This window comes from Giraffa tippelskirchi, chromosome 3, assembly GCF_054371585.1.
Source record: "Giraffa tippelskirchi isolate mGirTip1 chromosome 3, T2T-mGirTip1v1.2.pri, whole genome shotgun sequence".
In the NCBI taxonomy this organism is placed as follows: Eukaryota; Metazoa; Chordata; class Mammalia; order Artiodactyla; family Giraffidae; genus Giraffa; species Giraffa tippelskirchi.
The window spans coordinates 98,803,442-98,815,614 of NC_137277.1; the positions used below are offsets into that span (position 1 = coordinate 98,803,442).

General features: G+C 34.7%; 1 protein-coding gene across 8 annotated transcripts in view; it reads left to right on the forward strand.

The window, feature by feature from the left end:
- The window catches only part of BAZ2B (bromodomain adjacent to zinc finger domain 2B), a 414,086-nt gene that overhangs the window by 296,300 nt on the left and 105,613 nt on the right, over nucleotides 1-12,173 (forward strand). For 4 of the 8 annotated variants that reach the window (XM_081582783.1, XM_081582780.1, XM_081582784.1 and 1 more), the window contains exons 12-14: nucleotides 1,099-1,392; nucleotides 2,578-2,638; nucleotides 3,434-3,542. In XM_081582783.1, coding sequence (XP_081438909.1) covers nucleotides 1,099-1,392; nucleotides 2,578-2,638; nucleotides 3,434-3,542 — 464 coding nt within the window. Of the gene's footprint in view, nucleotides 1-1,098; nucleotides 1,393-2,577; nucleotides 2,639-3,433; nucleotides 3,543-3,808; nucleotides 3,911-12,173 lie in introns of all 8 variants that reach the window. The other 4 variants (XM_081582778.1, XM_081582779.1, XM_081582781.1 and 1 more) reach the window with 2 other exon arrangements.

Genomic DNA, 12,173 nt, shown 5'->3' on the forward strand with positions numbered 1-12,173 from the left:
TTTTTTTTAATTTCTTCTTTTATTTCCCTTTAACTCTCTTTCTTGTTCCACAGAAGATTGAAAATATAAAAGATAAGATAGTTTAAAGTTTAAATACAAAGATGAGATACACGTTATAAAAGCTTTTGAATTTGTTCCTGGTCAGCCACGAATCCAATTTTAAATTTTCTATCTACCAATATAAGTAGGAAAATATAGTCAATTATACAATTTTTAAAATGTCTATAAAGTAAAAACAACCTACTTGCTCAGGGTAAGAACAGCTTTTCCTAATAATATATTTTCCTAGGGTTCCCATAAACACAATTTTGCATGATACATAGTATTAATAGCTTTCAAAGGTAACTTTTATAATGAACTTCAATGTGGGTAGCTAGTACTACACAAAACACAATTGCACAGAAGCTGTTGTTCTGGGAACCATTAAAATACAGGCCTAGTATCATTTGTGTAATTAGATTTTACATATCTATAGGAGTAGATGCAGATTTATAGGACTACATTGCTAGCACAGACTTAAATTATTAAATCATTAAATTATTCCCCACAGTTTTTTTCTGTAATACTATCTTTTGTGAAGCCTGAGAAGCTTGACGAGTAGAATAACTGCAGCCCAAAAGCCAAGTATCTCTCCACCAAAATTGTTTTCTTTTGCCTCATAACCCAGAAGAAAGGATGATAGTTCCAGAGTTCTCTTCCTCATACTGAACCTTGTGTACTTCTCAGATTATTGAAATCTATTGATTTAAATAATAAAATTCTGTTTCCTCTATACTTTAGTTTCTTTATTAAATTGAAAATAATTTTGAAAACTCATCATGTGAATAGTGTCATGTGAGAAGAACTGTTTTATAATTCAAGTTTTATGATTTGAGTAAAACAGTTACTTTAATGAAGAATTTTGAGGATTTATGGCCTACATACCTTGTGCTCAAATAGCTTTTAAGATAGTAATTTTTACATTTACTCTTCAGGAAAGTTCCTCATTTGAGTTCTCAGTCACAAATGCTGATTCCTGAACTATTCCATTTAGATACAAACTGCAAACTGTTGGTGATTATCTAGTTATAATATACAAATGCTTCTTTTACTTCCCAGAATCAGATAGTAATTCAGAATCAGATACAGAAGGATCAGAAGAAGATGATGATGATGATAAAGACCAAGATGAATCAGATAGTGATACTGAAGGAGAGAAAACTTCAATGAAACTGAATAAAACAGCTTCCTCTGTCAAAAGCCCTTCCATCAGTCTCACAGCTCACTCAACACCTCGTAACCTCCACATAGCAAAAGCCCCAGGCTCTGCTCCTGCTGCCTTATGTTCTGAATCCCAGTCACCTGCTTTTCTTGGCACACCTTCTTCCACACTTACTTCAAGTCCACACTCTGGTACCTACACTTTATTTTTATTATTGTGAAGTAGAAATCAAACCATAACAAGAATTCTTATTTATACAGTGTTCTGGGGATGATCTCATTGGAATCAAGGGCTAGATTTTAGGTTGGCTAAGAAAGGTCAGCGTGTATTTTCAAAGGATATGACTCACTACCATTTTTTCTCTGTGCTTCCAATTAAGAACCTGATTGATGGCAGCTCTTGAGTTTAAATACTTTCCTGTTATTATGTTCAGTTTATACTTCTAGAATTTAGAATTTGACTGACAGTTGGACTTTTTTTTTTTTTTGGTAATTTACAAAAATGAACTCACTTTTTTTCTTAAGATACGACTGCATGTCTGCCCAACACATAGCCAGTGTCATTTGTATTAGTGAGTACTAGTAGTATTTTATTAACATGCCATATCTTTTTTCCTATTTGACCTTCTATAAACTATTAGAGGTCTTCTTTAAAAGGTTTTGCATTATTACTCTCAAATTAGTCTCTATTCTCAACTCAATAACTAAGAAAATATAGGCGTGTATTATAAAATAATATATTATTTTACACATGTCACTCTTTTCTTGAAAATTTCTAGTTTTGTTTTCATTTGCCATGAACCAATATGATATTCAGCTTATTTAAGATGTGTCAATTTGTATTGGTGAAGCTTGATCTTTGTCATGAAAAATTTTCCATATAATTATAATGCTATTCTTTGTACTTTAATTAAAGTGCTTTTGACTATGGATTTATATGGCTATAGAAGTTATATTATTTTTAAATGTATGATCCAACTGTTGAAATTTTTCAACATCTTAAAACTCACATTTTCAAAGAAAACAACTGTACATAGTTTCCCAAAACCTCTATCTGCTATTTTCCTCCTACTTCTTTAGCCATTTCCTTAATAACAAGATGAGAGAAAAGCTTTACTTTTTTACTTTCATCATCTTTTCATTAGAGAGAAATAAATACTAGCTATTATGTCATGCAAACCAAAGGAAAAAAAAACCCTCTACTTTATACAGTGTGTTTTGTTGAAAAGAATCTAAAAATAATGTACAAACTGCAGAAATACACTAAATAATTGAAGTCATTAAGACACATTATTCGAAGAAAAGTTTCAAAACTATCAAAAATTTTTCATGTGTATAAACTAATCTTTTATGTTAACTGGTTGAATTTTCTTGAAGGCACTTCCAAAAGGAGAAGAGTAACAGATGAACGTGAACTGCGTATTCCTTTGGAATATGGGTATGCAAAATAAGATTTATCTTTATGCTTTTGCCCCACATATTTATGCATGTTTTGATTTCTCATTCTCTACTGTTACTAACAGAAGTGAATGTACTGCATAGTATTTATTAAAGCAGAAGAGCAAAGCTGATATATGTGAGGTTGATATATCAGAAAACTAAAATTAAGCCTAACTGCTGGGTTTAGGTATGGTAGAGCTGGGATGGGATCATATGCAGCCAGGTGGGAATATGATTGAAAAAGTTGCAAGAGCAAATCATTTGGCAAAAAGCAGGGACACAGTTAAGAGTGTTAGAAGTTTTTGTGAAGATAGATTTAAAGTATGGTGAGAGCCACTGTAGGTAAAACTGAAAGACTTAAGCAGAGTTTGGCTAAAATGGTTGAATAGGAACTGAGAATTTTCACACTGCAAGTTTGTGATCCCCAAAGAGCAGAGAGCCAAATTTGCTTTATTCTTCTCATTTAAAGCTTTTCAAATATAAATTCAATACACCCTGACACATTACTGAACATGTACAAATACCCAAAGTCATGCCAGTGTGATTTCTTAAAATTTTAATATTTGTTTAATATTTGTAAATTGAGTTTGATTAACTTTAGTTGAATTACTTAGCAAAAATCTCAATTATTTTATTAGTAAATGTATCTGAATTGTATGACTGGCTGTTTATATTTTTCTTTGTATTTTTTGTGTTGTCTAAAGAGCATGTGTTCTTAAATTTTTTTAATTTTTATTTTTAAAAGTTTTCTTAAAACTAAGTATGTTATAACCCTCATTTCTATTATGTGTAGCTGGCAGAGAGAGACAAGAATAAGAAACTTTGGAGGGCGCCTTCAAGGAGAAGTAGCATATTATGCTCCATGTGGAAAGAAACTTAGGCAGTACCCTGAAGTAATAAAGGTACATACTTTTCACCAAATAACACACATTTGGTGCCTATTAAGCTTGCTTATGGGAAAAAAAGTACACTCCTTTCTCAGAGTTCTTTAACACAAAATATTCTCTTGTGTGAGACTAATGAATGTGCTTAACCTAAATTGATCTCCTATTAAAGCCATAGCCCTTTAATAGAGTATACAAAACCATAGTGTCCTGAAGATAGCTATACATCAAAGCTGGGTTGTAATTATTAAAACCTGAAGTGGAAAAATATGTGATTTTTTCAGTATCTCAGCAGAAATGGAATAATGGATATCTCAAGGGACAATTTCAGCTTCAGTGCAAAAATAAGAGTGGGTGACTTCTATGAAGCCAGAGATGGACCACAGGTATCCACTTTTTAAAAAGTACAGTCTTTGAACCAAAAAGTAGTAACATAAACTAAATGAAGTAAATTTCACTCACTCTGGAGCATTGCTTTTTGTTAGTTAATTCTTATAGCTATACATATAACTTTGTGGTAGACACTCACAAGGCCTCAATATACTGTGTTTCAGTAACAAGGAGCTTTGGCATTTTTTATTTTTCAAATTTAAGTAAACTTTATCCTGTTTGTTAATTCTGTCATTAATTTTGATAGTTTATATAGGTATAAAAGTATCTGCATGTTCATGAGAAATATAGGAAAACATTAGTTCCCTGAAAGGTAAACATTAAAAAAAAATTTTGAAGAGAAAAAAAAATTGTTTAAGTCAGTCTGAGAGAGGATAGATATGCCTTAGTTTTGGGGAGGATCTTACCCATTTTATTATGCCATACTACATGATCTATTGTCACAAGTGTGATAATTTTTTGATGGAGTTAGGGGGAATTCCGTAATAGTGGATGAATGAAATTTCTCCTTTTTGCAGAAATTGAATTTTTAAATAATTATACACATTTATGAAACTATCACCACAGCTCTCTTTGAGTTTAAGGGTTAAGTACATAACTTCACCAATCACCACAAAGAACTTACCACTAAAACCTCATTTCCTATGTTTCCTTTAATGGTTTGCCTTTATTCCATACTTAGATTCAGCTACATTTGCTCATTATTCCCTTTATTAGCTCCATTGAAAGACGTCCTAGTTATGGAGTGAGGAGACCTAGATTCTTGTTAATCCATGAAATAGTTTTATGATTTCAAGCAACAAAATCATGCCCTCTTTTACTTCAGTTTCTTTATCTGCAGAATAGGGACAATCATAATTTTCCTTCTGCCTATGAGGCAGGATGGTGATGAGGTTAAAATGAAATCATATGGATGAAAATGTTTTAAAGGGTTAAAATGCTCAGCCAACTGAAGTTGGTATTTTCCTTCTTGATTGAACTTTCTTTTTTCCCATTACAATGCCCAGAAAGATTTTCTTCTGGCGATTAATATTTTCTATTGTGAATGGGCAAGTTTTTCCATACTATCTTACCCTTTAATTTTATATTTATAGAAGTAGAAAATGACTTCTTAATTCTTCAAGAGATTCATTCCTTTTGAGAGCTCAGAGATTAAGGGAGTTTTCCAAGATTACACAATCTCAACCAGGTAGAAACCTAACTAAACTCAAGATTTCTGACAAGTGATCTTTTACATTCATTGTGTGACCTATTTTCCATTGTCATCCATGACGTTTTATGAAACAAGTTATGTCCACATCCACTTGTTTCTTTACTAGTAATTCTAAAATGCCAAAAATTCATCTGAGGTTTAACTTGTTTATGAAAATATATTCTAGGATTTTTCTTTTTTTAACTTAAAAATCTGTGTAACTTACCAGATTCTTAGAATTTTAGTGAACTACAGCATTATTTTATACACTTCATATATAGCAGATCAGTTTTTAAGTCACAAACATTAGAAGGCAATAATGATTTTATTTTAAAATTCCCATCTTTTAATCTTTTCATTCATATTAATATAACCGTCTCATTTAAATATGCCAATGATATCTTTATGTTTTTAAGTTAAATAGAATTTTATTCTAGAGAGGGAAGCTAATTGCCATCCAGTACATAAAGGACTTTAGTTTTGTATCAGTGGTAATTAGAGTCAATCTATGAAGCCTCATTAGGCAGAGCAGAATGTTCTTTGACATCCATTCAGTTTTATTAAACGTAATCAGTGTTTTCCAAAGCATATTGTCTTATTGAGAGATCAGTTCCAATCAAGGAAATAATGATGAATTGTTAGATCGAGACTATGTTAAGCTGCCAACATTTCAGCAGCCTGCTAAGAGAAAATATTAGCAATTTTGAGAACACTTCTCTCAACTTAAAAAATATAAGTTGATTTTATTTCAGGATACTTTTAGAGAACAACAATTAAAGGTAAGTAATCAAAATAAGTTTACTTCATTAGAGATGCGTGTAGTTAAAGAAACATACTTTTTTAGTGTATGATCAATATGTATAAGCATATGGTTAATTAGAAATATATATAATTATATAGTAATTTTCTGTGAAAATGAACAAAGATTGCCTATCTTTGTTAAAGTATCTTAATGTGCAATAATTTTGATTGGCCTAAATTTTGTAGAAGATATAATTTGAGACAAACACTGTTTCCAAGTAGTGATGATCTGTATATGTTTATAATAGGTTGGCTTTTATACAAATTGTATAAATGGTCTGATGGTGTACGTAAATTGAAAAATAAAACTGTGCATATTGAAAGACTGAAAGGAAATGTGTCAAAAATTTAATAATGGATGTAATGGTTGGTGGTAGAGTGGATCTAATTTTTACCTATGTTCTTACATGTTTCACAATTCCTAAAATTTGCTTGTATTGCATCTATAATGTGAAAAACAGTTTCCTATTTAAAAATAATTACATCTACCCATATAATCCAAAAAAGCTAAGCATTTGGTTTTCCAAATACATGGAAATTTTACATAATGATTTTAAATGTTACTGCTACAGTTTTCCAAGCTACATATATTTATTTTGGGTGTTTGATTACAAATGTAATGCTATATTTATAGATTCATTATTATACTTAATCACTCTCCTAATAAAATATTTGCATTGGAAAATATATTTCTTCTTCATATTTTTTCTCTTAAACTTACCAAAACCAAAAAACAACTGAAACAGCAGTTCTATAAGTTCTAATTTTGCTCAAGATATTTCAAAAACTTACAGCAGTGGTACTCTATATTTTACAGATGAAATTTAGGAAATGATAATTTTTGTTAGAAGATAATATCTGCAATAGAGAAGCAGAGTTATTTTATGTTAATTATTTTGACAAAATATTTCTGAGCTTAAGACTATGATTATACATATATTTATTAACAGCAAACGTTTTTGAAAGTATTGGTTAATTGTGTATAGTACAGTAAAATGAGAGGTCTGAGAGTTCATGGGGCTTCCCTGGTGGCTTAGTGGTAAAGAATCTGCCTGCCAATGCAGGAGAAACGGGTCCCGTCCCTGGGTCAGGAAGATCCCCCGGAGAAGGAATGGCGACCCACTCCAGTATTCTTGCCTGAGAATCCCATGGACAGAGGAGCCTGGCGGGCTACATTTCATTGGGTTGCAAAAGGGTTGGATATGACTTAGCAACTAAACAACAACACCGTGAGAGTTCATATTTATTAAAATTTAGTAAATTCATCCTTAAATGACAACAATTTAATGATTACCTTTTTAAAATTAAAAAGAGAAGCTGTTAATTAAATAAGATAGAGTTGACACAAGAAATTAGAGTGTGGAGGGGGCTTTAATCGATCCATTATCAGTTTTGTTTATTTCAGTCTACAAAAGTGGTGAGAGATTTGTAAAACTGGCCACTTGTTAGTATCTACTGATCTTGGCTACCAAAAACTTCCTACTAGCTTCTATAAAAATCATGATTTTAAGGATGATAGATTTCATGAAATAAAATGAACCATACACTCTTTATAGACACATGATACACTAGCCTGGCTACCTTCTTTACGAAATTGTTTTAACTATTTTAGCCAGTGAAACTCCTTCGAAAAGGCAATATGGTAAATATATTTCTTGTAGAATTCTCATCATATTGTAAGGACTGGTTGAACCTAATGTCTATGATTATTTTTATTTTATTTTGTTTTTGAGTGTCAGAATAATAGAAAGTAAGGTTGAGCTAGGCAGATTTTGGTAAATAAAAATAGGGTTTCTTTTATTTACCTTAATATGATTCTTAGGTAAAAAGGTGAAAAATATTCACATTTTTGTTAGAAATATATGATGGTTTCACAATGTTAATGGCAAGATTATTTTGAAATATATGATAATCTACATTGCAAAATATTTTTGTGAATTATAGAGAACAAAACATTTAAGCATAAATATAACAGTTAAGTTTATTTTTTCAACCAGGAAGTTCACCAGCAAAGGTCAATAAATGTCTACTGTATTCAGGCCAAAAAAGCAAAGAAAAGAAAATATGCAAAGAAGGATCAAGTTAAAAGTGACTTAGGAAAAAAATGTTGTTTTCTCTATTTGAGATGTACCTTTTTAAGATTTTTTTTTAGTGTCTTACTTCCTTGAGAAAAGAAAAGTATCATTCATACTGAAAAGAGCCTTTTTCATATTTAATAAGTTAATATTTTGGCTAATATTTAATATTTCAAGCATTTTTTTCCCCCAAAATTTTCCTTAAATGGATTTTCCATAAAGAAAGTATGAACACATAACAGTACAGAAATGAACTTGAAGTCTTGGCTTTTAGGCAAAACTAATATTCATAGAGAAACTGAAGACTACAAAAGAAATAGAAGTTATGATTACTGGTTTAAAGAAGCTTATAGTCTGAGAAAGATAAAACACTAAGCAAAATGCTCTTCAGCTACAGTCAGGGTTTTGTTGATAAGGAATAAGGGGAGACTTCACAATAAGGTAGGCAATATAGAGCCACTGGCAAGACTGCAATGCTGTTAATTTTTACAAACAGTTCAGTTCAATTCAGTCGCTCAGTGATGTCCGACTCTTTGCAACCCTGTGGACTGCAGCACACCAGGCCTCCCTGTCCATCACCAACTCCTGGAGTTTACCCAAACTCATGTCCATTGAGTTGGTGATGCCATCCAACAATCTCATCCTCTGTCATCACCTTCTCCTCCCACCTTCAATCTTTCCCAGCATCAGGGTCTTTTCATGTGAGTCAGTTCTTTGCATCATGTGGCCAAAGTATTGGAGTTTCAGCTTCAGCATCAGTCCTTCCAATGAGTATTCAAGACTGATCTCCTTTAGGATGGACTGGCTGGATCTCCTTGCAGTCCAAAGGACTCTCAAGAGTCTCCTCCAACACCACAGTTCCAAAGCATCAATTCTTCAGTGCTCAGCCTTCTTTGTAGTCCAACTCTCACATCCATACATGACTACTGGGAAAACCATAGCCTTGACTAGACGGACCTTTGTTGGCAAAGTAATGTCTCTGCTTTTGAATATGCTGTCCAGGTTGGTCATAACTTTTCTTTCACGGAGCAGGGGTCTTTTAATTTCATGGCTGCAGTCACCATCTGCAGTGATTTTGGAGCCCAAAAATATGAAGTGTGTCACTGTTTCCATTGTTTCGCCATCTGTTTGCCATGAAGTGATGGGACCAGATACCGTGATGTTAGTTTTCTGAATGGTAAATTTTAAGCCACTTTTTCACTCTCCTCTTTCACTTTCATCAAGAGGCTCTTTAGTGCTTCTGTGCTTTCTGCCATGAGGGTGGTGGCATCTGCATATCTGAGGTTATTGATATTTCTCCCAGCAATCTTGATTCCAGCTTGTGCTTCATCCAGCCCAGCGTTTCTCATGATATACTCTTCATATAAGTTAAATAAGCAGGGTGACAATATACATCCTTGACATACTCTTTTACCAATGTGGAACCAGTCTGTTCTTCCATGTCCAGCTCTAACTGTTGCTTCCTGACCTGCATACAGGTTTCTCAGGAGGCACATCAGGTGGTCTGGTATTCCCATCTCTTGAAGAATTTTCCACAGTTTATTGTGATCCACACAGTCAAAGGCTTTGGCTTAGTCAATGAAGCAGAAGTAGATGTTTTTCTGGAACTCTCTTGCTTTTTCAATGATAAAACAGGCGTTGGCAATTTGCCTTTTCTAAATCCAGCTTGAACATCTGGAAGTTACTGTTGAAGCCTGGCTTGGAGAATTTTGAGCATTACTTTACTAGCGTGTGAGATCAGTGCAATTGTGCAGTAGTTTGAGCATTCTTTGGCATTGCCTTTCTTTGGGACTGAAATGAAAACTGACCTTTTGCAGTCCTGTAGCCACTGCTGAGTTTTCCAAATTTGCTGGCATACTGAGTGCAGCACTTTCACAGCATCATCTTTTAGGATTTGAAATAGCTCAACTGGAATTCCACCACCTCCACTAGCTTTGTTTGTAGTGATGCTTCCTAAGGCCCACTTGACTTCGCATTCACATTCCAGGATGTCTGGCTCTAGGTGAGTGATCATACCATCGTGATTATCTGGGTCCTGAAGATCTTTTTTGCATAGTTCTTTTGTGTATTCTTGCCACCTCTTCTTAATATCTTCTGCTTCTGTTAGGTCCATACCATTTCTGTGCTTTATTGAGCCCATCTTTGCATGAAATGTTCCCTTGGTATCTCTAACTTTCTTTAAGAGATCTCTAGTCTTTCCCATTCTATTGTTTTCCTCTATTTCTTTGTACTGATCACTGGGAAGGCTTTCTTATCTCTCCTTGCTATTCTTTGGAACTCTACATTCAAATTGGTATATCTTTCCTTTTCTCCTTTGCCTTTAGCTTCTCTTCTTTTCTGAGCTATTTGTAAAGCTGCCTCAACAGCCATTTTGCCTTTTTGCATTTCTTTTTCTTGGGGATGGTCTTGATCCCTGCCTCCTGTACAATGTCACAGACCTCTGTCCGTAGTTCTTCAGGCAATCTATCAGATCTAATCCCTTGAATCTATTTGTCACTTCCACTGTATATTCATAAGGGATTTGATTTAGGTCATATCTGAATGATCTAGGGGTTTTCCCTACTTTCTTCAACTTAAGTCTGAATTTGGTAATAAGGAGTTCAAAGAGCCACAGTCAGGTCCCAGTCTTGTTTTTGCTGACTGTATAGAGCTTCTCCATCTTTGACTGCAAAAAATATAATCAATCTAATTTCTGTATTGACCATCTGGTGATGTCCATGTGTAGAGTCTTCTCTTGTGTTGTTCGAACAGGGTGTTTGCTATGACCAGTGCGTTCTGTTGGCAAAAGTCCATTAGCCTTTGCCCTGCTTCATTCTGTACTCCAAGGCCAAATTTGCCTGTTACTTCTGGTATTTCTTGACTACCTACTTTGTCATTCCAGTCCCCTGTAATGAAAAGGACACCTTTTTGGGTGTTAGTTCTAGAAGGTCTTATTGGTCTTCATAGAACTGTTCACCTTCAGCTTCTCTAGCATTACTGGTCAGGGCATAGACTTGGATGACCATGATATTGAATGGTTTGCCTTGGAAACGAACAGAGATTCTGTCGTTTTGAGATTGCATCCAAGTACTGCATTTCTGACTCTTTTGTTGACTCTGAGGGCTACTCCATTTCTTCTAAGGGATAGCTTCTAAGTAGCTAGATATCCGCTGCTGCTGCTGCTGCTAAGTCGCTTCAGTCATGTCCGACTCTGTGTGACCCCATAGACGGCAGCCCACCAGGCTCCGCCGTCCCTAGGATTCTCCAGGCAAGAATACTGGAGTGGGTTGCCATTTCCTTCTCCAGTGCATGAAAGTAGTAGATATAATGGTCATCTGAGTTAAATTCACCCATTTCAGTCCATTTTAGTTCACTGATTCCTAAAATGTTGATTTTCACTCTTGCCATCTCCTGTTTGACCACTTCCAATTTACCTGGATTCATGGACTTAACATGCTAGGTTCCTGTGCAATATTGCTCTTTACAGCATCGGACTTTACTTCCATCACCAGTCACATCCACAACTGGGTTTTGTTTTTGCTTTTGCTTCGTCTCTTCATTCTTTCTGGAGTTAGTTCTCCACTGATCTCCAGTAGCATATTGGGCACCTGCCAACCTGGGGAGTTCATCTTTCAGTGTCTTATTTTTTTGCCTTTTCTTACTGTTCATGGGGTTCTCAAGGCAAGAATACTGAAGTGGTCTGCCATTCTCTTCTCCAATGGACCATGTTTTGTCAGAACTCTCTTCATTGACCTGTCTGTCTTGGGTGGCCCTACATGACATGCCTCATAGTTTCATTGAGTTAGACAAGATTGGTTAGTATTCTGTGATTGTGGTTTTCAGTCTGTCTGCCCTCTGATGGAGAAGGATAAGGGGCTTATGGAAGCTTCCTGATGGGAGAGACTGACTGAGGGGGAAACTGGGTCTTGTTCTGATGGGCAGGACCATGCTCAGTAAATCTTTAATCCAATTTTCTCTTGATGGGTGGGGCTATGTTCCCTCCCTGTTATTTACCTGGGTCCAAACTTTAGTGGAGGTATTTACCTGGGGCCAAACTTTAGTGGAGGTAATGAAGATAATGGTGACCTCCTTCAAAAGGGCCCATGCATGCACTGCTCCACTCAGTGCCCCCAACCCTGCTGCAGGGCCCACCTATTTTTCAAATAAGTAAAGAACAAAAGATTGCGAGTCAACAACCAGGGTTCTAATTCA